Genomic DNA, 27,844 nt, shown 5'->3' with positions numbered 1-27,844 from the left:
TTTCTTTAAATTGCATTTTATTTCAAGTGATTCTAAAATGAAAATCCATGAAGTTAAAAAACCTTCAACACTCCGTTTATATTTCCAATAGCACACAATACCTACTCAACGGCATACAGGAAATCTCTTAAGGTAGCCACATTATTATTAAATGCAGTCATTCAGAGGATGCAAAATGTTACCCAGCTGCAGGTTGTATTTTTCTGCTATGCGGAGGTTTTGTGCAAGGCCTCACTGCGCAGAAAACCCAACTCTGTATATGCAGCAGAACCATACAGTTCTGGTCCTCTGTATGAGTAAAATACACCAAACGAACAGAACAAGATGCACTTTAAAATGTGAGTTTGTGAGTTAAGAAAGAACGACAAGGTGTGTGATACGTCATACAAAGGTGCCTCACGTAGTTTGCATAAAGGTGTTCAGAAAAAACTGTAAATGTACAGTAGAAAAGAAAAGTCAAGGAATGCACAATAAGCATAACAATATGTGCATTACAGGGCTCAGTGCTGATTTAGAGCAGGAAGACGTCTGATCTCCAGTCCAGGAACTACGACAGCATCTTACGAGTTTTCATGCTACAAACGGATGTTTCTAGAATGTTTCAGTGTAGAGGCAGGTGTCAGTGGAGAGGTAGAGAAAAATACAAAAGCACCTCATTCCTCCAAAGCACTTCTACTCCACATTTAACCAGAAAACATGGCTTTCCATTGGTTTTCCTCAATGTCGACTCCCCAGACCTGGTGAAGATCTGTCCTTTGGATCCTGAGAACGTTCCTGTTCAATGTGCTACATCTACTCCTACTGATGTATGTCAATCAAATTCAATTTTATGTCTCCACTTTACAAACTTCTCTCACCTGTCAGGCTGATAGTCGACACGCTGGAGCTGAAACTGAAGCAGCAAAAGTGGAAGAGAGGAACCCTGGTTGTGAAAACATATTCCTGGGTGTTTGCTCTCAGGAACAGGTTTGGATTAACAAAAGAACTTCAGGATCGATACAACAGTCGGGGGTGCACACTTAAAGGGTCACACAACTGAAGGCAGCTTGACTAAAAATGTACATTTACTCAAATATCTCGGCTTATGTGTTACAAAGCTTCTGTCAGAAGCTGACGCTTGCTTAAAATAAAACAGAACTCTACAAACCTTTTAGCCAGTACAGAAAAAAAAACCCCATTAAGAAATATATATATATTAATCACCAGTAGCACAATTATTGGCACTCCTGTTAATATGTTGTACAATTCCCTTCTGATATTTGCAAAACAAAGAATCTTCTAAAGTTTGGAGCATAAAGAGAGAGTGATCTTTGACCATTCAATGGTCCAGAGACAAGTTCTCCAGATTGTCTTGGGTTCTCTCTAAGGTTTCCCTTTCTTTGATCTCTCTCAGATTCATAGGGGTCATTCTATAATTGCAGATACATTTGATGTCCAGAGTCATTATTTTTGGTCTGGTATATTAAAATATTTCAATTTTTAAATGTTTTCGTAATTTATTACTCATTTTAATGGATCATAATATTTAACAAGTAAAAACATTTAAGTAAATACATTTAAAATTGTTTTATATAGCTGAAAAACCAAGATTTCTTGTCGTCCGAGTTGGGTACTGTCTTTTTTATTAACCTGAAAAATGATGCAAAAACCTATGTTTTATTATTTTTCTTTGGTGAATTTGTTTTTTCTGTCTTTTTTTAAACTGCCTAAAAGGTCAATTTAATAACAACATCACATTAAATTAACTCAAAATACCCTTATTTTTGAAAAAATATGTGTCCGAGAATTTTTTGTCAACTCTGTTACCATATGGTTTTGTCCCTGTAAATCTGGGAAATTGCCTTCTACGGCTATATAAACTGCATAAAATTAAGTCATTTACTTTTACTGATAAGACCTGAAACACACAGAGGTCTATGTGCCATTCTCTGGGAAATATTTTAGTTTAAAAATCACAATCACCAGGTGTTATCGTTTTCAACGTCAATCTTGTTACCAAAGAATCATGAGAAAAATACAACAGATTTTTGATCAGAGACAAGTTTTTTTAATGGTTTTTAAACCATTATCTCAGTGGTGTCATGTTTTTTCACAATTTCTACTCACAAGTGGAGTTTTTAATAAAAATGTTTGAAATTGTCAATTCTGTTACTGTCAACTCTGTTACCAAATAGGGTAACAGAGTTGACAATAACAGAGTTTTCAGTTCTAAATTATTATGGTCCTGTCAATTCTGTTACTAACACCAACTCTGTTAGGTAACAGAGTTGACATGTTTATGACATACTTTCACCAAAAAAAAAAGGAAAACTGTTGTCTAGAGCACCATATACATTGTTGGTTGACTTCTGCTGTGATTTAGTATTACTGACCAATTTTATTTCTAAAAGAATGATGGTTTTCAATGAGTTTTAATGAAAAACGTTTGACCCTATGCGAACAACTCTGTGAAAAGTTGAGTATCTTTTGATTGTTTAAAATGTATTTTTAAGTAAAACATCTCCATTTAAAGTATTTGGGTAGTAGGACACTTGGTGTAATGGAATAAAAATATTTTAGTCTGCTAGAATTTATTGTTTTTTTCACTCACTGTCTATATTGTCCGTAACAGAGTTGACATAACATACCGCAAAATATACGTTTTTTCTGAGAAAAGATTATAAAATATGTAGCTAATGTTTGGCAATTACAGATTTTTTTAAAGTTTAATGCCTTTTCAATAGACTACCTAAGAAAATTTTTAAGAAATGAAAAGTTTTTTTTTGTCATTTCTTGAAGTGCCAAATGTATCTCCAATTATAGAATCACCCATAGGCTTTAACTCTGGGGGTTGAGATAACCATGAAAAAAGTTTGGTCATGTGTCAGCCAAACCATTTATGTGCTGATTTGGCCATAAACTTTAGATTATGTGGACAGACCCAATGATGCTGTGCAATGTTGGCAGGAACGTTAGAAGAGAAACAGGCTCGCAGAATCACAGACCCTGTGATTCTCAAGCTTACTTAACAGTGTGAGGTGATTTTCCCCATGTTCATCCTTGTTCCACACCAACTCCATCTGGTGTGTTTGTGCCCAAAAAATCATTCTGAAAACTTTTTTTTTTTTTTTTACCAAGGCATCATTCACAACTACTTAACAGCACTTAATGATTATTCTTGCTTTTTGTTGCAGTTCTCTAACCCTGATTATCCTTCTTAATTATTGCTCTTAAAGATGGTAAAGGCCAGCTTAGATAGGAGCTTCAGTATTTTATTCTTAGAATTTTCCAACATATGAAGACTTAATGCTATGTTTTTATTGTCTTTTTCATCTTGACAGGTAGCCAAGGGAAATATTTCAATCTCAGAAAACGGAAGTGTCTGGATTACTTATGAACTTTTTTAGGAAAACCAGATCATATAAAAAGTAAACTATAAAAAAAAAAAACATGAGTTATACTCGTTTTACATAGTAAATGTGGAACTGCTGATTTCACCAAAAAAGTTTCTTTTATACACCTGATATTTTTTCTACACCCTGAATAATTTTACTCAAATTATGTAGTAGATTTTAATTTCTTTACTTTTTTGTATGAGATAATGCTCCTGAAATGAAAGCTGAATATATTTTAAGGCTTTTCACATATCTTTGTCAGGGGTGCCAATAGTTGTGAAGGGATGTATATCTTTATCAGCATCTATATCAGTCAGCCTTTGTAGGAATTTATCTATCTGTATGTTGGATATGAACATAAAGCTGATATTAAGCATCCTAAACATTTTACTCCAGTAAGTTCCTAAACCACAGTAAGAATTAAACACTTTTATTGTATAAAAGTAGCTAAACCCTAAACAAATATGTAGCGGCAGGAAAAGCAAAAATAAAATTATTAATAGGATTAATTGACGCTTTAATCCACTGAAATCCAGTACTACAGGTGTCACGTCTACCAGAGCTGCAGAACGTGGCTAAACTGCACCATGCTGCCCACAAGGTGAGAAAAATCTAACAACGTGGTGCATTCTTTCTGATGACATAAAGTTTAACCGAGAGCATCTTTTGCTCGTCAAAATGAGATAAAATAGAAGCTACAATTGAGATTTTTGCAGATAGTAGAAGATGACTTTGGTTCATAAGGCTGCAGCTTCCTCTGGCTCAAATCAGTCAGGCTCACTGACTGCATGAGCAGCTGAACAAGTATTCCTCTGCTCTTTACCGACTCCAGGTAAATCAAGAGTTAATCTTTGTTAGTTAGGTTTCTTTCTTGAGCATTTTAACCTGGACTCTGTTATGAATGTCTATTTCAGAACAATTTATGAAAACTCTGGAAGTATCTTGTAGCTAAAACACCTGAATGGACCAGCTGTGGCTTGTTTTTATTACTGCGGTTAGTTGCCTATTTTTTGTATGTGGTTAGTGTAAATATGACAAAAAATAAAAATAACAAACATTTTCAATGCGCATTTGATACCATAATTGTAAAAAGGCAAATGTGTTTCATCGCTCTGACTTCTCTCTGTTCACATCGCAGAATGAAACCCGCTAGAGTTCATCTCAGCAGTCGGCGTCAGCGCTAATGTTTACGTGCTCGTCGTGGTCGCCGTTGCCAGGCTCCTCGTGGTCAACTCCGTTCGACTTCATCTGATTTTCCTCATCAGTGCTGTGGAGCAGAGACAGAAGAGCCGCCAATATGTGATTTAGTGTTCAAAACCACTCTCAAAAGTACTCATATCCCTTGAGATAAAGGCGCAGTCCACCTTATTCTTGCACCCCTAAAACAACATTAGTATACCTTTAGAAGCCACTTAATTAGTAAATAGGTCAGAGAAGAGATAACAATGGGAGAACTGCAGCAATCTACAGCTCTCCTGAATAAGCTTTTGATGAGACAACACTCTAGCATCCTTGTCCTTATTGTGAGAAGAAAGCCATTGGTAAAAAGAAAAACACAGGAAGACCAATTTGCAGTTTTAAACATGGTAGAGGAACTATCATGCTTGTGGGTTCTGCTTATCTCTAGCAGGGACAGGAAAGCTGCTCAGAAATGAAGGGAGGATGGAACAAGCTAAATGCTGTCAAAGATACAACTGGGAGTCAAAAACATACATCTAAGGCTTAAGTGTGCATTAATTTAAATCTTAAAGCTTATTATTTTGAATGGTCTAATCAAATCAAGACCTAAATCAGACTAAGAATTGGTGGAAAGAATTAGAAATTGATGTTTGCAGATGCTAATCCTCCAATCTGACTGATCTTAAATGACTGTGTCAAGAATAATAGAAAAAAACAACACAGCACAGATGTGCATCGTTGCTACAGATGAACCCCAACAACAGTTCACTGGTTCCAGTACCGACGCTGGTGGCTGAATAAAACTGATTGGTTAGCATGCGACAACTCAAGGCTCCACATATTTAAAACTAACTGATCATTTGTTCCTCATATTACAGACGCTGAGATGCTTCACCTGCTGATGCAGCCATTGCTGACCGGAGACTCTGACATTTCCTTTTCAGACAGAGAGCTGCAGGACCTCCTTTCCAGGTCAGAGCGCTTCCTTGGGGCCACCACGGGGCCCGGCCCGGAGCCCCTTCTGTCTGGACTGACCCGGACGATTCCTGCCGCCTCAGAGGGGGCGCTCTGGCCGCTCGCTCCCTCTGAATCTTTGCCTGAATCGCTGCTGGTGCGTCTGCCATTCAAGCTGTCAAAAGAAGAGACGTGGCTCATCTGGCCCTCACGTTCATCTGGAGGTGGAAAGGAGAAACAAAAACACAGATGGATTTCTGCCCTAAAGGACAGAAACTAGGGGGTTGTTGATATTCACTGCTGAACAGGAGGTGACGGGTATCTAAGGTTACATTCACACAGCAACTTTATCACAGCAGTCTGAACTCCTGACTTCTGATCCTTTCACACACATACAAAAAACAACAACATAGTAATAATAGTGAATCTGATCTGTGCCACTTTTACTTTACTAAATTTATTTTACTAAATCGGTTAAGAATCCGGTCATTTTTAAAGCGTTGGATGTCTGAATTGCCATGTCACTTTTTATCCAACTTTGATGTAACTTGCGTCATAATTCTGCACCAGAAAAAGCCAGATACGATGGCTGAAAATTATAATTACAAAAATTACGAACCTATGAAAGAAGTCTGTGTCGCTGAAGTGCATCACATCACAATCCCACATCCAGTCAATGCTCCATAAAAGGCCTCCGCTAGTAGTCGTGCTTTCTTTTTATTAGTTTTCTTCATCTTGTTTTGTTATTGCGACAATACTGTCGGCTCCCACTTTAAATTGATCCAAAGACGGCGGAAGTAATAATCTACATTATTATTTCTGTAAACAATGCATTGCAGTGTGAAGTCTATGTTCTTTTTCTGTACATGTGAGTCGCTTTCGTGACGTAAAATGTTCACAGAAGCTCGACTGATGTTGGATTTAAGTAGTAGTGTGAATGACCACATTATTAATTATGACACTGATTAATAATGTCCTGCTGTGTCCTTATGAAGCATGAGGCTGGGCTTCTGGCTGGATGGATGGGTTCACCTCCTGATCCGGCCTCTCCAGCCTTGTTGCGCCGGCGCCTCAGGATGACCTCCAGCTCGCTGTCCTTCTTCGCCGGTGGTGATGGTCCAGACGGTCCAGACGGTCCAGACTCTTGGGAGCCTCGGCTGGGACTCCTCTTCACCGTCTCCTTGAGCAGAACGGAAATGTCACAGCATTAACGGACAGCGTATTCACTCGGATGAAAGTACATCTATCATTTATGTCTCTCTAACTCGTTGGTCAGACTAAAGTGAACTTAAACTCTACAGAAACTAAAAAAAGAAATAAAAATATTCAAATCTGAAACCAAATCCTCAACACTTGGTATAATATGTATTTTACCAGGATGCATTTTAGTTCGTCCATGGCGCTTTCCTGCTGCTTCTCCTCACAGGGTGGAGGCTGCAGGGGAAAAAAAAAAAAAAAAGAAAAAAGCTTGTGATTTCCTACTTTTCACATTATTAGAGTATAATTTTAAGATAAGGTCTGAGAAAATACTTTTTGTGCGTTTTAATGATTAAAAAGCTTTGACATGCCGCAAAATGTTTCCATTTTAATGTAATATAAGCAGAGTTAGGTTGCCGGGTTTAGAGCGACTGCAGGTAGGAATGATCTGACTGTCCTGATTGATGCAACCATCCATATACTCACTTTCACTGCTATTCTCTTTTGCAGCACAAAAAGAAATGAAAGCAGAAGGGAAAGAGAAGAGACAGAGAACAATCAGAGTCCTAAGAGAATCATTAGACATCCTGGTCTTTATAACAAGATAAGAACCAGGACAGAAGAGGAAAGAAACAGCAATCTGGGTTTCCCTGCTTGAGATTTGTGACATTATTAGCATAATTAAAGCTCCGACAGCAGGAAAATACAAGTAACAGCCAGAAAAAAAAAAAAATACACAGTAGGAGACAACAGTGGCATACTGAGAGAAGACAAAGAGTCCATTCACACCTGGTGCTAACATTCATCCCCTGATCGTGTCCTGGCAGCATTGGAGACGTTTCTTATCCCAGACCACCCTGGGAGGTGGTATCTGCTTTAGTTTAGTGATGTAATCCGTTTTGAAGGACCACCCACTGACCTGCTGCGACCCTCCTCAGCCAGGAGCGATATCTGGGTGTCACAATGCCGTCTACAGACAGCAGCTGGGCAATTTCAAAGCAATAGCTCATGATTTCTTCTAAAGATTTTTTTTTTGTCAAACATTTTTAGAAACTTGCTCAAATTATCTTCATCTAAAAGCATAGCTTGAGTTGAATTGTCACAATAGATCGCAGGATGCAGTATGGTTGAGTTTTCTCTGCAGTGTGATTATTTCTGAGCTGATTGTCGGCCTCCTGCTGCGGTAACTGTGCTGTAAAATGCCCTCTGTCACTTACATTACAATACAAGCTCAGAGCGCCACATGCTTATTGACTTTGTAGCACAATGTGTGCAATGAAAGTGTGGAGAGGAGCTGCATCAAGTCATCAGATGATTTTATTTTTACTGGCTTAATGGCAATAAAATCAGTGTCTGGAGGGGCCATCACCGAGTCCTGACCTCAGTTATTTGACCTTATATCAAATATAAGACCAGTTTTAAGATGCTGTTCTCACCTTAGTCTCCTGACTTTTGACGGGTCGCAGGACGACCCCGTGTTTGATTCGCTCCATCATCTCATTCACCGCCTTCACCTTGACATCGTCCACGCCTTCAGCAGCTGCCGACACCGAAAGAGAAGATTATGACTTATTTATATGACAACCAGACAGGGGTAATTAGGGAACACAGAGGGAATACCCAAATGTGCAAATTGAAAACCCATAGGGCCGATTACATGTCACTACAGAAACAGTAGCAATTCCAAAATAAAAGCTGATTAAATAAGTGATCTGTCACTAGACTGGATCATGAAGCAAAGGAATAAGGTGCTGGCTGACTGGCTGTTGAATGGAAACTATAAATCGATTCTCACCTGGAGTTGGCTCCACTTTTGCTTTGGAGCCTTTGGATGACTTCCTCATGATGGCAATCAGAGAACTAAGAAACAGAAAATCTCATTAGAAGTAAGAACTGCTCACTCGTTATCTGAGCTGCTTGTGAATATTTTCTGTCAGTTTTTTTTTTATGTTTAAAGTTTAAAAGCAGGAAATAAGATGTGCTGCTGCATCGCAACCTCCCCCCCACCCACTGTGATACTTCCAAGTATCCGCTGTTTGTTGAGAAGTCTCACCTGAGGGGGTTGCATCTGGAGGGGGGTGGAGGTGGCGGAGGGGGTGGCGGAGGTGGAGGGGGTGGGGGCGGCTGTGGAGGAGGTGCGGGAGGCGGCGCCACCCCAGGTTCTGGGGGAGGGAGGCTGGTGTTGTCTGTCGTCTTTTTCTGGGCCTCCTGGAGCTCATGGACTGTGAAGAGACGACAGATCAAACCACAACCTCAGTCACTATCACTGTCAGACGGCTAATAAGTACCACAGATACAGCAAGGAGACGGTTAGAGATAATTTCTGCAGAATGTTAATGAACACATTAACACTGGAAGCCATGCAACCCATAAAAAGAAGGTTGAACTTTTGATTTATTATATAATATTCAAGCTAAAGTCAGCTTGTGGTTTAGGCCCTGTGTGACCTCACTGAACTGCTTCTCATGCAGCTCAGGGGTCAAAAATTTGGGTCGGCATCAGTGAAATCAACAACTGTTACATAAATGCACAACTGCATCGCTTTATTTCGCCTTCCATCAACAGATTCATGACCTTACAGCTGATCATTTTATTTTAAATTACAGCTTTAACTTTCATGTAAATTCTTATTATTTTCTTTTTTAGAAAAAACAATTTTGGATGGATGGAAATTTTTAGTTATTTTCCAGCTAATCAGGAAACAGTATTTTATGTTGCTATGCAGATTTTAATTACAGTACTATTCTGTCTGCTCTTTTTTAGCCCACAAACGGCCTTATCTCCACTTCCACCCACCTCTTTTCTCCAGCTCCTCATTCTTCCTCTCTGTCTGCTCCAGACGTCCCTCCACCTCCTTCTTCTCCACCTCTAGCAGCTCCAGCTGTCTCTGAAGGTCTTGCAGCTGTTTCTTCACACCGCTTTCCTGAAGCTGGGCCTCCAGACTCTGCACCTACGCCCCCCACAAGTAGACAAGTCAGACAGATGCAGAGCAGGGTTAAAAGAGGTCTGCTATTAGCCTTTAGGCTTTCAGCATCATGCAACACTGATTATTTAGATTGGTGCTAGTCCTAAAGCTAATGCTGATTTCATTGCATAGATCAAACCAACTGTATGTAGCAAACTATTTCTTTTCATCTAGTTTTTAATGAATCAATCAAATTCTCAACAGAGCACAAATAAAAGGTCAAATGGATTCAGGTGCATCTCCACAACTTAAAATATCGCATGAATTATTATACCTATATGCAGCGTGGCATCAGCCTGTGGTTCTGTTGGCGTTGTTCAAGTAACAACCTTGCATTGTGTGACCTGTTGCACATAGTGTTTCTGATTTAAGAAAAAGGCTTATTATTGCCCTTCTACAACTCCTTTTGCTGCAGGAAAATTTTTGAAATGTGAATATCTGCCTGATTCATTGAGAGCTTTTCGGTTTGCACTCATTGCACCGGCAAAAGCGTCATAAAGATCAACAAATCCTAGCCTCTCCTGAGATTAAGAGCAAGGCTGCAGGAAATAAAGAGGCTTCTGGATTTACCTTCTGCTGATGCTGCAGACGCTCCTCCTCCAGGGTTTTAGTGATAGCAGCGACGTCTTCCAGAGCTTTCAGCAGCTGAACGCTGGGCTCAGCACTCTGCAGCAGCAGCATGCTCTGCCTATTGGCCTCCTTCTGCTTAACAAGCATCTGAAAAAAAAAAAAAAACAGGAGGCAGAGACAGAGAAAAAAGGCGATTACTAGAAAGAAAAGAGGAAACGTGCATTAGCCCTCTTGCCATCATCTTCATTTATCAACTATGTTCAAAGTTTGTATGAAACACCAGACATAGGACCTTTCTCAGGTTATTATCACACATCAAATTCCAACATGGCAATGCGGATCGCAGCTGCAACATTTGGCAACTCATCACTCAGATTATATAAGCAAGTTATTAGGTTGGTCTCAAAAATTATGAATTACAGTAGACTGAGGGAATAGCTGCAGCTCCTGTGTTTCCACCACGTCTAATAAATGTCTAAAACAGTTTGAATATTATTTCCTACAGTTTTAATCCAGTGTTTCTATAACCTCCTTCTTTACCTCGTGTGCGTACGTCTCAGCTTTGACTCTGAGGTCCTGCTCCAAATCAAGCTGCTCCTTCATTCCTTCATACTCCTGAGCTGCCATCATAGAGACTGTAGGAACATACAGAGTATATGAGGTTAAGCCACAAACATAGCATTAATGTCAAATTTAACATGTTACTAACTTACTAACTGCTCATACTGTCTTCACTCTTCACCATGAATGTTCTCAAAAATATGCGAAATTGTTTTTTTTTTTACATTGAGGTTTTGTGTTGTAAATTTGTGATCTGTCTCAAGACATAAGTGCTGAAAAGTGTGTAGATGCCTTAAAACTTGTCTGCTTACGGTGTATTTAGGTTATTCATGATCTATTATCTAATTAAGTTGGTTGTAAACTCATAAGTTCCTTCGGCTGTGACTTACCTCTGTTAAATCTCTTGATTGTTTTGCTTTGTTGCTCGACTGTTTCACGAAGCTGTTTCATCTCCTCTTGACTTTTCTCGGACTGGTGAGAGAAAAACAAAATGCCACGAACTCAGCATCACTTAAAGAAGAAGTAAGGAGTCAAAACATTTCATAAGAGGAGGGCGTGTGTGTAGATCCATTCTCACCTGTGTGGTCAACTCTTCGATCTGCCTCTGCTGTTCGTGAATCTGACAGACAAAACCTTTCTTCTCCTCCAGTAAACCGTTTACCGTCTCTCTCAACTCTGGTGGAACAACGTTTTGCAGTTTGTAAAATGTGTTATTTATTTATTAAGCAAAATTACCCCCCTAAACTAGCAATGAGTGACAGTGAGTTTTTCTGTCACTGTGGAGATATTTTGATTCGGTCTCTTTGCAGGATTGTTTTAATTCAGCCATTTGAGACTCTTTCTTTATTATTAAAGTCTACAGAGTCTTTGATGTTTTTCTGGGTTACTTTATATGATTTTCTGGATGAGTGAATGATGTGCTCTTGGAGTGATTACTTTTTCAAATAGACCCAAGTTCATTTAGATAGGCTTTTCCTCATAATAAATGAAATCGTCACTTCATAAGGTGAATTAAACTAAAGACAAACAGAAAGATAAAGGAGTCTGGAAAATGTGACATTATGAAAATGAACATATCAAGAACGAGAGGCTTTGGTGAGACACACAATGTCAGGGCATTTTGGCTAAAAATATGCAGTTTGGTGTTTGGTGTTACCTTTAACCTGTTGCTGGCACTGAGAGAAGGTGTCAGGACTGTTTCCCACTGAATCCGCAGAGTCTCCGTCAGCTTCGAGCGCAATGCAGTCAGAGATGCTTGGCAGCAGCTCATCCAAACAAGGCCGAGACGAGAGGCTCAGGTACTTCAATTTTCTGTTCTCACAATTTAGCTGCGCATCAAAGATAACAGGGATTAACAGTAAGAGGCCTGTTCTGCAACTAAATTCAGGTGCATCCTGGTTCAACCATTTACTCTTTACGTCACTTCAATAAATCCAGTTGCTTTCACATTAACACAAAGATGATATAATGAGAACGGCTCTGCAGAGTCATCCTGACTCATCTGTTTGCCCCCATTCTCTGGCCTGCGCCACCTGACACTGCTGATTATCTTGCATCGATTACTGAGTGTTAAGGTGTGAGACAAACCTTCGTGGCCAGGGCCTCTGCATTCTCTCGACAAGACTTCTCAATCTCGAGCTGAGTCTGCAGAACGCCCACCTCCTCAATCACCATCTGAGAAACTAGTGAGAAACACACAGAGACAGACACTCTGTAATGTAGGTGCCCACTGCCGCAGCACGAAGCAACCCACGATATCATTCAAAGAATTATTGGGAGGTTTGGTGCTTTTACATAAATTTCAGTCTAGTTCTGTCAATTTTCACAGGATCTTTATGATTTGTTAAGCCTCCTTGCTCTGACCCATGTTTGTTCCGGCATAAAGAAGCCTGATGTCTAAACATAACTGAAAACTTAATGAACTTGTTTTGAATTCGACGTTAGAAACTTTGTTACCTGCAAACTGACATGAAAGATTTGTTCCCACCTCTTTACTTTAGCTAAAAGTTGAGTTTCATTGTGAAAAAGGTGATTCCCAGAATTCCCATTCTGATCTGTAGAAGACTTAAAAGGCTATTGATAAAAATAAACAGATTTAATTTGATGGTTTCAGTTTCACAGATCTGTATTCATATGCCTTTCTTGCGGTTCAAACAGGTTTTAACATCAGGTTATCAAAGATCCATGAGAATAAATTTCCTCAATAGGGTCGTTAAGAAAGCTTTCTACTGAAACCTCTTTAGACCATCACAATAAGACAGTCACACATTGCCATGTTGTCTGTTGCTTCTTATGTTCTCATACTCATGAACAAATCAACTTTTTAAATTTCCCAAAGCCGTTACAGATTAAGAAAGTCGAGCAAAATGAAAAGAACAACGATTAATAATGAAAACCCCATTGCAAATACAGCAGCAAGAAGCAAGTAGGTCCAATGAATAGTGAGTGTTTGAGTTTGAAAGGAAGTAATTATTGCACACAGTTCTGTAGGCTCCATTTGAGAAGCAAAAAATTGATCTAAAACAAAAAAAGGATCATTATAGACAGAAGAATCTAATGTGAATAGAAGACTGGTTTTCAACTTGGTACTGAAAACCAGTTCATCTTAAGAGATTCACTACTCCTCAGTTATTTTAGAATGACCTAAATATGGAGGAAATCCAGGTTAAAACTACAGCAGTCACTGAATAACTATTCCAGTTAGTAAAGAGGCTGTTTTAATCAAAATCTTTCTAAAATCCTGAGCTTTGCATCACCGTACCTTTATCTTCCTTTATGACCATGGCGTTGGGATCCATCACTAACTGATGAGTCTTCAAACAGAAAGCATGTGGATTTCTTTTTTCTTAGCTCTCCAGTGGGTTTGAGAAAGTTCTTCACTCCTGACTGACTGATGGGGAGTTTCTGGATTAGAAACCTTTTTTGGTCGGCACACTTTCAGAGTCGCTGAAGTCCTGTGACCCACCCACTGGAATCTGTGGATCATCTAGATCTTTGTCATCCATGACTTGTTATCTGCCTCCCCCAGAATGTTTCAGTCACATTATTCATGGTGACAATGGTTGTGAAAGCACACAAAGAGCAAAAGTGTTTGATAAGATAAAAGGAAAGGCTGTCACTTCTGATAAATTGTAGTTTTTCCCACTTGGAAAATCAGTTTGCCTTTAGCTTTATGTTGATTCAAACAGGCAGAGACTGGAGATCAAATGTGTTTATAATGTGTTTATAATCCAATTATAAATCTTAATGTAATCAAGATCAATTGTTGAATTAGTCTTTTAGTCGTGAAAATCTTTTAGTTGAGAGTTAAGTGCTGTATGAATCAACTAGAAGCAGGAAATGGGAGCAGCAAAAGAGAAGGACAAGACTTTGAGGAAATGAAACCAGTTTCATTTGATGGGATGAAAATCTTTTAAAAGGATCAGCTGCAGGAAAACGCACTGACTGAATGAACAACAAACGATCCTTCAGCTGTGAAAAGCAGAAACACCATGTTTGCACAATCAGCACACGTATATTTTTCCACAGTGTTTCGTTGAGGAGGTATTACAGGTTAAAGACAGTCTTGATTTAAATATTATGTGAGTGAATTTGTGTTTTGGTGTAGCTTTGGTGGGGTTGACATAAAATGTACGCCGTTTAGTAGAGGGAGACATAAAGGCATAAAAGTAGACTAAAAGGCAACGTTTATATTTCTAAATTCTACAAATAAAGCTAAAGTTGTAGAATCTGAATATTTCTCCAGGTCAAAAGAGTCTATGGTCATAAAAGTTATATAAGGGGTGATGTAAAAGGTCTCAAAATGCCAATTCAGTCCTTTAAAAACTTTGAGGATGTTTCTACTGTAAAATTGATCTGAGGTGTGAAGTTTGACATAGGACTGGATTTCCTTAAACTCTGTTACTGCATACGCAAGAAATTTTCCAAGCTTATTCCCATTGCTTTTTGGGAAATAATAGGTCACAGCACAATTTCCCCAAAACTCCAGATCAGTTCACCATATCACACCAACATTTCTTACAGGTCTGCCCCTCTATATTTTATGGTCAAGTCTGAACCTAACCATAGCTTAGCTGTTTGTTTTTCTTGCTAGTTAGGTATAGTTATGAACTATAATCATTATTAATAATAAAATACTCAAATATCACAAATATGTTCACAGTTACCTATGATTTGATTGAAAGTGTTCCTTATTCCTGTGAGTTTGTGTCTACTTCTGCAACGTATTGCATTGTATTCCCCCGATCCGACCCAAAGAACAGTGAGCAACTCCCTACTGGAAGGTATCATGTACGGAATTGCAAAACAATATTTTCTTGTAGAGCAGAGTATAGAAAAATCACTTGAAAATTGTATAAATGAACATGACAAATGGATCCTGTATGTATTGGTTAAAGTCAGCTGCAAAATGTCCATATGTGCCAAACTCTTTGTTGTGATTTTGTATGTGTTTGTAATAAACTAAAAACTGTGAAGATAAGAAAACAAACATGGTAAAATAAGTTTTAAGTATACTTTAAGAGATGTTAATAAGAATAAAAGAAGGGATCAGCTGTTAAAATGTACATAAATTGACTTTATGGAGATAAAATAGATAAAATTGGAAAACAAAATGAAGAACAAATTAATCTGATGTGATGACATACCATGTCGTTTCTGGGTTGTAACATTTATCTGACAGGAATTGCATAGTTTGTCTAAGTTTAGTCTTCTAATAATTGACTCAAAATGTGACACAATGATTCATCCCACTTTCTTACTCTGTAAGATCTGAAGGCTAGTCACCATTAGTAAAGAAAAACTGACCTGTGTTTTTAACCTTTAAACTGAATTTCAGCATTCACCATGATTAAGCCGTGAGTAACACTAGTGATCATCGGCTCTGAGCGTCACTGACATCAGCTCAGCCAGTAATGACCGGCTGCCTGTCCTCCGTCTTCCTCACTGGTTGTTAGCAGGCTGTAAGTGAAGCCCTCCTGCCTACTGAACACACCGTCAGGTTTCAAACAGACAACAAAATGATCTTCCGCCTGAAATACTATGATCAGTCCACCCTCAAAGAGTCTGTTATTATACACTGTCATGTTATTGTAGAAACTGGGCTTTTATGTACAGATCAGTATCACAGCTCCTCTGTGCACAGATATGTAACTGAGAAAAACATGGTATCAAAACTAGTCCATAAATTAAGGATTCTTTTCCAAATAGTAACCGATTTCTGACTATTTTTTCTCATCAAGGCAGAAATTAAAGGGTAGTGTCGGAGGCGGGGGTCTTTTGGTGAAAAGTTTTGTTTTTTTACCAAGAATCCTGGCTTCTATTAAACAATGAGCGTTGGCGACCACTTCTGCTCAGGTTTGAGAGCCAGCTCCTTTTGTTCACTGCAAAAAGGTTGTATGTTTCCTTCGGGTCGGGGATAAATCTCTGCCTCAGACAAAGGAGATAAAGCATTTTGGTGTCTTGTTCCTGTGTGACGTCTGGATAGAGCTGGAGGTGGATATATTTAACACTTTTCAGTAATGAGGGTGTTGCTCTTCTCTGTTGTGGTGAAGCAGGAGATTTACTCATCCATCTACATTTCAGGGTTTACCTATGACCATGAGATATGAATAACGACTGAGAGAACAAGATCTGAATTCTTAGCTTTTGCTTCGCCACAGCAAGTCATTTGTGATTATTCAGGTATCTGATCAATAATTCAGCTGAATGTCTCAATTTGGAGGTTTTTAGGAATCTCAGTGGGTGAAAGACTAGACCAGTCTTTGTCTTTATTCACCCAAAGAAAATGTGACGCTTTTGACCAAAGGTTCAAATATAGCCTGAGCAAAGAAAAAGAAAATCCAACACTTTTAATCACATTTACAGCACAGTAGATGCCATTTTGTGGACTTCTTTTAACCTTTAACTTTTCAACCACAAACTCACTTTGTTTACATGAAAGGTGATGTTGCCTTTTCAGTGCTTGAGGGTATAAAAGGCAAAAAAGTCTTGAAGAAATGTCAGAAATGTTTCTATTCTTAAATAAAGTCCCTCTGTAATGCGTTTGGAAAAATCCAGAGCTAGAGCTCACGAAGAGCAACATCAGTCTGTCATATTTAAAAACCCAGGATTTATTTCGTTTCAGAGAATAAAGACGCAGCAGCATCAGCCTCAGCATCAGGACATGCCAGTTATGGGATTTCACTGCTTGGACCTCCTGGTTTGCTCTCATGCTGAGCAGTAATAAAAAAAGCCAATGGGACTAAAGCCACAATAAACCTGGATCTGTGTCAGTGAAGGCCCGAGGCACGAGTCCATTATGCTTCCCTCTGACTGGATTGCACATGCTACTCAGGTGAACATGACTAATGCTTTTCCACCAGATGATGTAGCCTGGGAGCAAGATGAACATACAGGAGAGGGACCGCTGGTTTTAATGTGATTGCAAGCAGTGAGATGATTTTATGGAGCAGGCTCTCTGTAGGATACCACTCTGCAGCTGCGGACGCACAGCAGCGGCGGCCGGCTTTATATTGATCCGATATCCAAAGCACAGACAGATGCTTTCATTTCAAGCTGCACAGAAATTAGGTAGGGCTCACATCAGCCCCTTTTATTTTAAAACATTGGTTGCTCGGATCTCAGAGACATAATGTTGCTTTAGAAGATGGATTAAAGTTTAACTTCTCTATTTGTAGAATTCACTGGACAAGTAAAAGAATCAGAACAATTAGAACCGAGCCTCCCCTCCCCCAACCAAAAAAAACAACAAGGAAAGAGATTATAAGCCACACACATTAAGTTTTAATAATATTAAAGGAAATGTCTGAGCCAGAGTTCTTCTAAGGACAGCAAGGGAGGGAATGAGATCAGGCAAGGCTATTGGGTCAGTCTTTAATGCTTCATTCAAAGTTTAATGCTTCAGGGTGGATCTAGCTGGGGCTGGACTTATTTAAACCCTCGGCATATTTGTTCATATTCGTTCAGACGCACTGTAATACCACTCTGCTTTAGGCGTGTGGGTTGAACACGTCACAGAAAGGCAGAGATGGAGAGAATCTTCCACTTAGGACAACAGTCAATTTCCACAAAACGTACAGTAGGCTGTAAGAAGAGGTGGGTAGTAGTTACATTTACTTTACTTTACTGCACTTTACCCTGTTTAAACATTGCCTGCTATAAGTTTGCACAAGAATTTCACAAGTTTTTTTTTATTGATAACATGTTTGAAAACATGATTCTCCTGCTTGAACCAGTTTTTGGTCATTATGTTATTTATTTGTATTAGATTAGCCTTTAAAGTACCTGAATTTTCCTCATAACTTCATATTTTTGTCAGATTACATTATTTTTAAATATTACATCAGTAGTTATAACTCAGTACTAAGGTATGCTTTAATCAATATATATATATATATATATATATTTTTTTTTTTTTTTTTTTTTTGTTTGTTTTACTATTAACTTATTTCTTGGATAGCTACATTTTAGTTTTAATTGAGAAAATATTGTGAAGTAGTGCTACTCTTGTTTGAGTGCAATTTTTGTTCTCACCTCTGCTTAATAGGAAACAATATGAAGGTTAAAACAACAATTAAATTAACTTTTCACATTTCTTTTTAGAATAAAAAACAATTTATTTGTTTGTAATGATAGACAAGTTCCTACAAGTGTGAAGAAACTTTTATTGCCTTGTTCATCGTCCACAGCTGCTCTTCAGCTCAGATGCAAAAGAGCAACATTCAAATCTGACCTTTACTGGAAAGTCGCAAGAAAATATAAAGCATTGTTGAAAGAGTCACAAAATTACCTGTTTATGTTTGGCCATAAGCCTCAGTCAAAACTAAAATAAATAATTCGGAGGGGTATTTGATCAAGCCTAAAATGAAATGCATTTTAAGCATAATGTGAAAATTTAAGCACATGTTGATTCAAAAGCTTATCTAAGGAGTCAGCCCAGAAAAACAAACAAAAAATCCTCCTCAACTTAAAACTACACCATTTCATTTTGACTTAACAACAGGAAAATATTATTATTAAGGCTGACCTTCCCTCCACCCGGGACTTGCATAGTTATAAGATTAAGAAAGGGGCAGCTAACGTCTCTGTTAACCCCGCACATCCTGGACACTATTTAAACTTTTACCTTTACAGAGCACCGTTTGCAAGAAACAGCCACCACAGAGACATGTTTCTTCCCCCAGGATGTCTCTCTAATGAACACAAGAAGCACATTACCGCATGAGTAGACGGCTACTCTGCTGTGAAAACTAGATAATAAAGCAGCACTACCACAAACTGCCTGTCTTTTTTCCTTCTCTGTATAAAACTGTCTGTACATATGCAAACATGTTATTCCTTTCATCCTTTTATTTTATTTCCCATGAAGTTTATCTGTTTAGACTTTTGTTTGCACACTGTAATGTAAAACCGAAGTCAATTTCTTTGTTTATCCACACAAATTTGGCTAATAAAGCTGATTCTGATATTAAGCTTCATTAAGAAATATTTTAAAGTTTGATGAACAAAAGAGATGGTTTCCCTTTACAATACATCCAATTTACAAACTTGGATATTCTAAACAAGGTTTATATAAAAAAATGCTTCAATTTTTTTTTAAATTTTTTTTTTAAAGTGAGATAGTGCAACTTTTGGAGTGAATGTACGTGGAAGGATCCAAGCTGAACCATGCAGAATCATGCTGTGGGATGCTTTTCGCCAGCAGAGACAGGGAAGATGGTCACTGCTGACAAGAAGCTTCCTGTTCAGCATGACATGTTTTTTTAGTTTATTAGCTACATAATCAGTGTTAAACTCATCCAGTCTCACATTTAAGTTTCAAACAAGCCTGAGCTGAAGTAGCTGACTGGTGGCCAATTCTTATTAAAACTATTTAAAAAGGCCATCAGAGTTAAAGTATCAGGTAGAGAGGTCGGGGAGGAGTGGCAACACCCTCCCAAACTAGCACTAATCCTTCTACATCTCCTGCTGCTCAATAATTCATGTCAGAAGGTTTCAATAATTCATGAGAATAACATGACAAGAGCAAGCGCTGTTCCCTCTGGGGGCAGGGCAGTGAATGAATAAATGAGTGAATGAATGAGAGACTGAGCGCATAGAGTGACGAGACTCGCAATGAAGACGGGGATCAGCGATTCTGCTGACTACACTGAGAATATTAGACCCAGTTCTGCAGCTGCTGACGAAGTTTTGACATTGAGGAATGAGAGTTTCAGTCACACTTCAAGACTTTTCCCTCCTCTCCAGGTTTTCACGGTCACATGCATTCAGTCAAAAAGAGTAATAAGTGATGCATCCTTAGTATGTTTGTAACTCTACACCATCCCCAGTGAACAAAGCTACTCTGGTCCCTTTTACATGTCCTATAGTGACTTTAAATACTCAATAATCATTTTACTCTCACAGCAAGAAGTTAAGAAACTAAATTTCACAGAACCTTTTCATCAAATTCTTTCCTGAAGAATAGTGTCATCTGGTCATATTTGCATGCACTGCCTATATTTCTTTTGAATTCATACATGTATTTGTTATCCTACAAATTAAGGCTTCCAACAAGACAGAAAATAAGCAGAGTTGACCTCCTACCAGCAATGTAAGACAGTACTAGACAATCAGGAAAATTCATGTAACCTGCACCTGAAAATGTTTCTGTTCAGCCAAAGTATCTGGCTATTTGGTTAGCTGCAGAAATTACCTCAACCTTAAAGGACATTTTTCTTGTTAATATACAAAAAAACATTTATTATTCAGTTAATTTCTTATTTAAAATAATTTAACTGTGAAAACGCATTAGAGTTAAGCAAAGGAATCTCTAAAGCACTTCTACGGTGGTGGAACATAACTTTGACAGTGTTTATTTTTGTTTTAAATTTGCTTTAATTAAGAAATATAAATCCACTAAAGTGAGATCTAATAGACAGACAATACATTTCTATGCATGCTTCTCTCAGTCTGATTATCGAGCAGCTTCTCCAAATTGCATTAAAGTCATTATAGAACAAAAATGCTCTTATGATAGAAGGAAAATATGGCAGGTTTAGTGGGTAACCCAATCGTCTGATCGGTTTAAGAGGAGATGTTTCATAAAAGCAGATGAAACCAAACACTGAGCTGCACCTCCAGATGGAGACCGCTGGGTTCTCCAGTTACCTTTTCAAAGGTAACGTCTCACTCAGTCGCAGCCGGGTGAATGGACTACTGACCCCTATCATTTTAATATGAGAGAATTGAGCCATGAAAATGCAAATTAGCAGAAATTTAAAGATTTCTCTTTGCATTTTTGTAGCCAATTTTAAAAACCTGAATTTTGGTCTCCATAATTTAATATTCTGTTCACATCTTTATCACCAGCTATCAGCTTGTTTTATCTTCTGCAATGAATGCAGCCCAATTAAGATTTTTTTTTTTAGTTTGCTAAGAGGAGATAATATCAAAATCTCTCTTACCTCTGTAAATAGTCATATCTGATGGAGCGCAGCACCGTGTTTCAGCTCTTGACTGTCTGGATTTAAAGGTTAAACTCCTGCGAACTTCAATGCGCCGCTGCTGTTGGCTAAGTTACCTCTCAGTTACCATAGAAACGGAGAAGTCCTGCCCTTTCTTCCCCCCTTAAACACACCCATTAAGAGAACAAGGTGTCAGTGATGTCATGTCAACAGAGGCGGAAATGTGTGAAGGGTATGGTAGAGAGGAGAAAGATGAGTAGGATGGTGAATCTGCATGTTTTTTTTTTTTTTTTTAAATGGATGCATTAAAAGGTTAGCAGCCTTCAACATTTAAAAGAATTATAGGAGTTTAGATTCTCTTTAGTATCTGAAAAGTGAGGTTCCAGAATTTCCAAGTTATTTCCCCATAGGTTGAGAGTTGCTTTCCAAGAACGTGCTCGCTATGTTTCTGGAAATTGAAAGTTATTTTCCCTGAACCTATAAGTTACTTTACTGGAACATCCAGGATGATTTCTGGACCTGCTATGGTACATTCACTGACCTTTCAGTGTACAATTTAGAAAAGCTTTCAGATTTTACAGCTTTACTGAAACTTACATCTATGAGATGCCAGAACTTAAAAGGGAATTTTCTGGATTCTTTATAGAACCTCAAGTTGTTTTTGAATCCTTAAAAGAACTACAAGTTTTATATCCTAGAAATTACATTTTATACTCCTGGAATATAAAAGGTATTCTTTGGTGGTTATCTCCAGTGGCACCATGCAAAACCATTCACATTCACAAAAAGACAAAACATAATCCGCAGTAGTTCCCCATTTTAGCTCTAATTATAAGTCTCTATCAACACAACCAAAAAGCAATTACATTCAGAACCCTTGTGATGAATCCAGCTTGTTTCTTCTCCTAACATGCAACCTTTGACTTCACAGAGAAATATTTAAGCATCACAGAATGTGGTAAAATAAATCAAATCTACCAGTATCTAATAAAAGAGAGAGATAAAAATTCTAATAAGTTGAAATGAGCCAACTCTTTTTTTCATGAACTACTTATTTCAAATCTCAGCTTGCTTTGGTTGTGTCTCTGTGATGATGGAGCTGTTGGAGGAGGTGGAAGGAAGTAAGACTCACCTCGTTTGATATGTTTGAGCTGCCTCTGCGCCTCGTCCCTCTCCTCAGTCAGCCTGTTGCACTGCGGGAGCAGACAGCAGGTCAGACCGTTAGATTGCGTTTCACAAAAGCACAGAGCACACAGGTCACCACTACTGCCAGATAGAGTTACACAGACACACTAAGCAATTTAAGCTCTTCACACATAATGGTCATCATGGAAAAAACCTCAATATGCAATATTCTGAATATTTTTCAGCAATCGCCGGGTTATCAAATTATATTCAGCTCAACAACGGCACAAATTTTTTTTCTGAAAAAACTGAGAAGAAGAAGCAGGGAAAAAAAAAAAACATACAGCAGATTTCAACAGATAGCTTGCAAGGTGCTTCGGGTATTCATTTTTCATCTCTAAAAATAAATACCTGAAGCACAATCAATGAGGACTTCTTCTAATGCCTTTAAAAAGAACACAAAAACAAAGGGGAGATGTTTGACCATAATGTACAGCACTATGTTTGGAGGGAATGCAGCATATCAGCACAAACACCTCCTATCAAATGTACAGCCTGACGGCAGAAAACCCACAATTTGGGCTTTTTCCAGCTACAGAATTTGAGCCCCTTACAAGCATTGAGTCAAACATAAACCAGTTTAATTGTGAAAAATGTGTCACACAGATTCTAACCTTCCAAAGTGCGGACATCTAAGCAAACATCAGATTTGAAACTCTCACAAAAAAGAACTGCATTTTAACTTGTTCAGGATAACTAGCATGGTTAATGTTGAAGCTAATGACAAAATGGTCAGCAGGAGACTCAACAACTATCAGAAGGGCTGTAGTAGAAACTATGCGTAGGCCTTAAAAGAGATAAGTAGAAGCAAATATCAGCAAACTTCAATAATCTGAAGCAGCATTGCAAACAATAGTTCCTTCCACAACAAGGTGAGAGACGGTCGTATAAACTCATTCCATATCAACTGTAAAGCACGGCAGTGGCAGCCTAATGATACGGGCTTGAATTGCTGCCTTCCAGTTACTGAATCTATCATAAACCCCTCCGTGCTGGTACATCTAAAAAAAACATTTTTAATATTGCGTCAAAGTGTAACTGTGCTACATTTGTGCAACTTCACTCAAGCGTGCACAGATTGTGTTAAAGTGAGACCTGTTTTTGTGCACAAGCTTAATTGTTCTGATGTTGTTCTCTATCTGCTGAGCCTGCAGTGCCACATGGAGGTCAAGTAATTATACAGTAAACAGTACTTTGGTTAACTGCAAAGTATTTCTAGTGATGCTGAACAAGCAGCAAGAAAGTGACAGAAAATAATGTGAACAGCTGCCCTCCAAAGACACATCAAAGAGAGGCATTAGCTGCTTGTTCTCACATCCTCGAGTATCTGAGGTTTGCATTGTTTCCTGTTCCATATTTAGAGTGGACGGCTGTGGAGATGTCTGGAGGTCAGGAATATGAAATTTGAGTGGACAAAATGGTGCATTTTCAGGAGTGTAGAATATATATGAATTATACTTTAAACTCTCAACTAAAAATATTTTGCATTTTTTTCCTTCTTAAAGTTCAGCTTATATTTATATTACCCTCGTGTCAGATGGTGGAAGTGATGTTGTTATTCATTCACGGACGGCGTTGGATAAATCCAGTCTGTAAAAAAATCTGTTTTAAATTCTTCTAAATAAATGAGTTTTCATTTACTACATGTCTTAAGTAAGGCAGCCATCAGTACTAAAAATCATGGCTGCCATTGCTCACACCAATCTCATCTAAAAAAAACTGAGTGTCATCTTCTTGTGCTTCCCCAGAGTTCATATAAATGTCTCTTTTTCTCTGTCGGACAGATGCAGCAGAACTTTTACTGACCACAGTCGAAGGAGGAGTTTCCGCAGTGCTGCGCTGACATCCACACGCTTCATTTGAAATGGTAATTGGAACTCGTAAAGAATTCAGTGACCTCTCGTGCAGCAAAAACAACAACAGTGCAGACAAAGAAAACTGTCCCTGTGGGTTCAAAAGACCTCCAGACATCACTGAATATCTACAATCTTTTAAAAGGAACCAAAGAGGAGAAGAGAAAAAAAAGCAAGATGGTTTCCAGAAATCAGGCTACACAGGGGTCAACCTCACCATCTAAAATCCTAACCAGTGTTCAAGTTTAGATCATAAGCTTAAAATAAATAAATAAATAAATAAATCTATAAACTGTTAATCTGGGCATCCACTGTTGGAGACAAGTGAATAAAATGAACATTATACAGGACAAAACAGTCAAAAGGAGTCAACATATAGAAAATGAAAGACTTTTGTTGTCTTCAAACTTTTTCAATGATTCAATGATTTTACAAAAAATAGTTATTCCTGGCCAACATATGCTGTTTTGGAACCATGATTAACATCTACTAAATAATATGCAGCACATAGTTTTTAGAGTGTTAATCTGACTAAATATTATCACTGTTTGCAAGTGAGTTTTAACACAACTAACATACAAAAGATACAGAAGCCCACACACCCCCACTGAGATTATTTGTCAAATAAAATGCTTTTAAGCTAATTTGGGGAAAAAACATAGCTTACAAATTGTTCACATTTCAGTCTGTGTTCAAAACTGCAACAAAACCAGGCTGATCTCCCTAAATAATTTCAAAAATAATCTTCATCCTGCTCCTTTTCTCTGCTCCAGCTGCAGGAAGCTCTTGGCCCAGATTTGTCCCAGTTCTACCTGCTTTCTCGCAAACTGTCATCTTAGATTTCTCTAAGAAGCCCATCAGGTTCACTGAAACACAGAAAGACACTGATGCTGTCAAGGTAACCAACAGAATATAAGCACCCCAAAGAAAACTACTCTTTATTCATTAATACAATGGACCAAATCAGGGAGGCTCGTGACTCTAATCAGCTACTCAGTCTTCAAGCTTTCATCTTCTCTCAACCCAAAATGACATTTAACAACATTTTAGACAAGGTTGAGATCTTATTATTGGGTAAAAACTAATACTACCAGTTCTTGATTGAAATAATCACTTATTTAATCAAGATACAATACTGGTGTTGTATGCAGGAAGAAAACAATCAATTACATATAAATTGTTGTTTCTACCTGCTACATAAATGACATTACAAACCAAAACAAAGCCATTTTAGACCCTTCAGACTCATTTTATTGTGTCTCCTCAGCCTCCATAGGGTGGCTCAGGTGGGTGATCATATGACCTAAATAAATCACAGAGGGGAAACTCGATCATGGAGGGACCAGTATGTGCACATGTGAGCTGATTTATCAGACAGAAAAAACATGAAATGTTGCTAAAGGTAATAAAGGCCACACACATTGGTGGTACTTTAAATTAGCAAGAAATACCCATTACACACCCTCTACATTACATTTGTAACATTAACCATAAACACATATTTTTGTAGCAAAGCTATAACGCAGTATGACTCTGAAGATTTATATGTGAGAGGTCAACATTTGGCAATAAATGTAGTATCACTAGACCCTTTGGCATTTTACAACAAAATATTCACAACAGAAAAATTTATGTAGTTTTAAATTTAAAACCAATAAAAGGTTTTTGTATTTAGAAGAAAGAAAAAAGTTAACTAAATTAGCGTTTATATTTGAATTTCTGATCATTTTAATTTTTTGTTCTGACGTTGTCCATTTGTACTCATAAGTTGAAATTTAAGTTCAAGATTGAATAAATTACAAGTTTTAACTGTAGCTTGAAATCTAAATTTTGTCTTGAAAGATCAGGGTACTAAATATAATAATAATAGAATAAGCAACCTCAATCTTAAAATCTGATATGGTTGCCAGGTGTATACACATAAATAAATACTGTACATCAAAAAGTGTACAACTGTGAGAAGGAAGACAAATGATATATTATTTTAAATTTTGTTTGCAATACTGGAAGAGATGCAAGATATTTAGGCTCCACAATAGATAATCTGCAGACAGGGTAACTATTAGTCATGCACTCCACATATCTGGTCTTTAGGGAGAAGTCGCAAATAAACAACCATTGTTGAATGAAAACCATCAGTGGACCTGTTTTAAGATCTATGTGTCATGTTGTGTAGAGGACAACAAACATGTGGAAGAAGGAGTTCTGGTCACGGGAGATTAAAATTGAAGTTTTTATGTTACTAACACGGCACATCACCTTGAACTCACCAGGGTGTCATATGGTGGTTAAAGAGTCATGGTGTGGGAATGCCTTTCTTGTATAGGAACAACGATGTTGGTCAGAACTGATAGGAGGATAAACGGAGCTAAACACAGGGCAGTAGTAAACATAAAACTTGGAATATTGGAATAAAACAACCCTAAAACATCCAGGCAGAGCTACCCTGGAACGGCCCAGTCAAAGCTCAAAAACAAACTTCATACAATCTGAGAGTGAGTTTGTTTGATTAATGTAAACAGATACTTATCCCAAAAGTCTTGGTGTATTGCAGTCAAAGGTGGTTCAGCAAAGTGTTAACTTAGGAAGACTGAAAACAAATGCAAGCCGTTTCCAGGAAAAATAAAAAATAAAAACTCCCATCCACTTCACAATTATTCACTGCTTTGGGTTGGTCTGTCACATAAAATACAAATAAAATACACTTAGTTATTTTCACATAAAATGTCTAATAGCTCAGTGTAAGGAACCTTTTGCGCAGAACTGTATCTTTTTTGATGGGTCAATATGTAATTTTGCTCCTTATATGTCTCATTTATATAATAATAATAATGATGAAAAAAGGGGTTATATACATAGTTCCCTAGTTTGCTCACATACCCTGTATGAATTATTATTATTTTTAAATACACAAATAACAATTCAAACCAGAGGCCATTTATTTTCTCACCTTAAAATTACAAATCAGATATTACAGCCCGGAAAAATGCCTGACAGATCTCTACTCAACACCTGTTTTTTGAGAGAGAGGATCAATAAATGAAGGGTGTAGTAAATCTAACTTGTAATTCCTCATTTTCGTGAAAATGGCGAGTGCGGGGCGACTGAACCAGGGAGGGGTCTGGCTCTTTCATGTCTCCTGCCTCCATGAGATGCCGGCCGGCGCATGCAACCAGCCGGCAAAATGTCCCATTGGAGACGGAGAGTAAAATAAGTGTTGTTTTTCAACACTCTGGTACGCTTCATCTGCAGTAGAAACGATTTGTATGAAAAGAAGGCGGGGTTGTTAGTATGTTTTATCGGTTTACCTCTGTTTCCATGTGTGCTTCGCTCCTCTCCTCCTCGCATCCCTCCGCCTGCGCGGATGATGAGCAGGGAAGCATTATTTCCAGAAAAAAGACTGAAAATAATCCCACTGGCGCACGTTTAACTTCAGAGTGACCCTAATAAAGGAATTACTCTAGAAGGAGCTCATAATCCCGTTGTGTACGGCTGATTTTCTTTCTTCCAGACACATGGGATAGAGCGCAGCTCTTAGGTCCTGATGGTCCAAATCCTCTC

The 27,844-nt window shown here is 38.1% G+C and overlaps 1 protein-coding gene across 1 annotated transcript; it reads right to left on the bottom strand.

Moving 5' to 3' along the window:
• On the bottom strand, positions 1–27,832 carry shtn3 (shootin 3). The gene is made up of 16 exons (XM_014983639.2): positions 27,592–27,832; positions 22,378–22,438; positions 12,388–12,482; positions 11,957–12,128; positions 11,378–11,475; positions 11,190–11,271; positions 10,780–10,874; positions 10,240–10,386; positions 9,501–9,654; positions 8,758–8,926; positions 8,500–8,564; positions 8,141–8,244; positions 6,882–6,941; positions 6,540–6,687; positions 5,449–5,725; positions 1–4,641 (listed from the first exon to the last, which is right to left on the bottom strand). Exons 1-16 carry the CDS (start codon positions 27,664–27,666, stop codon positions 4,536–4,538), a joined length of 1,908 nt encoding a protein of 635 aa, XP_014839125.2. The 5' UTR covers positions 27,667–27,832; the 3' UTR covers positions 1–4,535.
• Positions 27,833–27,844: the final 12 nt, after the last annotated feature.

This window comes from Poecilia mexicana, unplaced genomic scaffold (assembly GCF_051168715.1).
Source record: "Poecilia mexicana isolate PSO_F unplaced genomic scaffold, ASM5116871v1 scaffold_10, whole genome shotgun sequence".
NCBI lineage: Eukaryota > Metazoa > Chordata > Actinopteri > Cyprinodontiformes > Poeciliidae > Poecilia > Poecilia mexicana.
The sequence above is the reverse complement of the archived record's forward strand: the minus strand, read 5'-3'. Positions and strand labels throughout refer to the sequence as shown.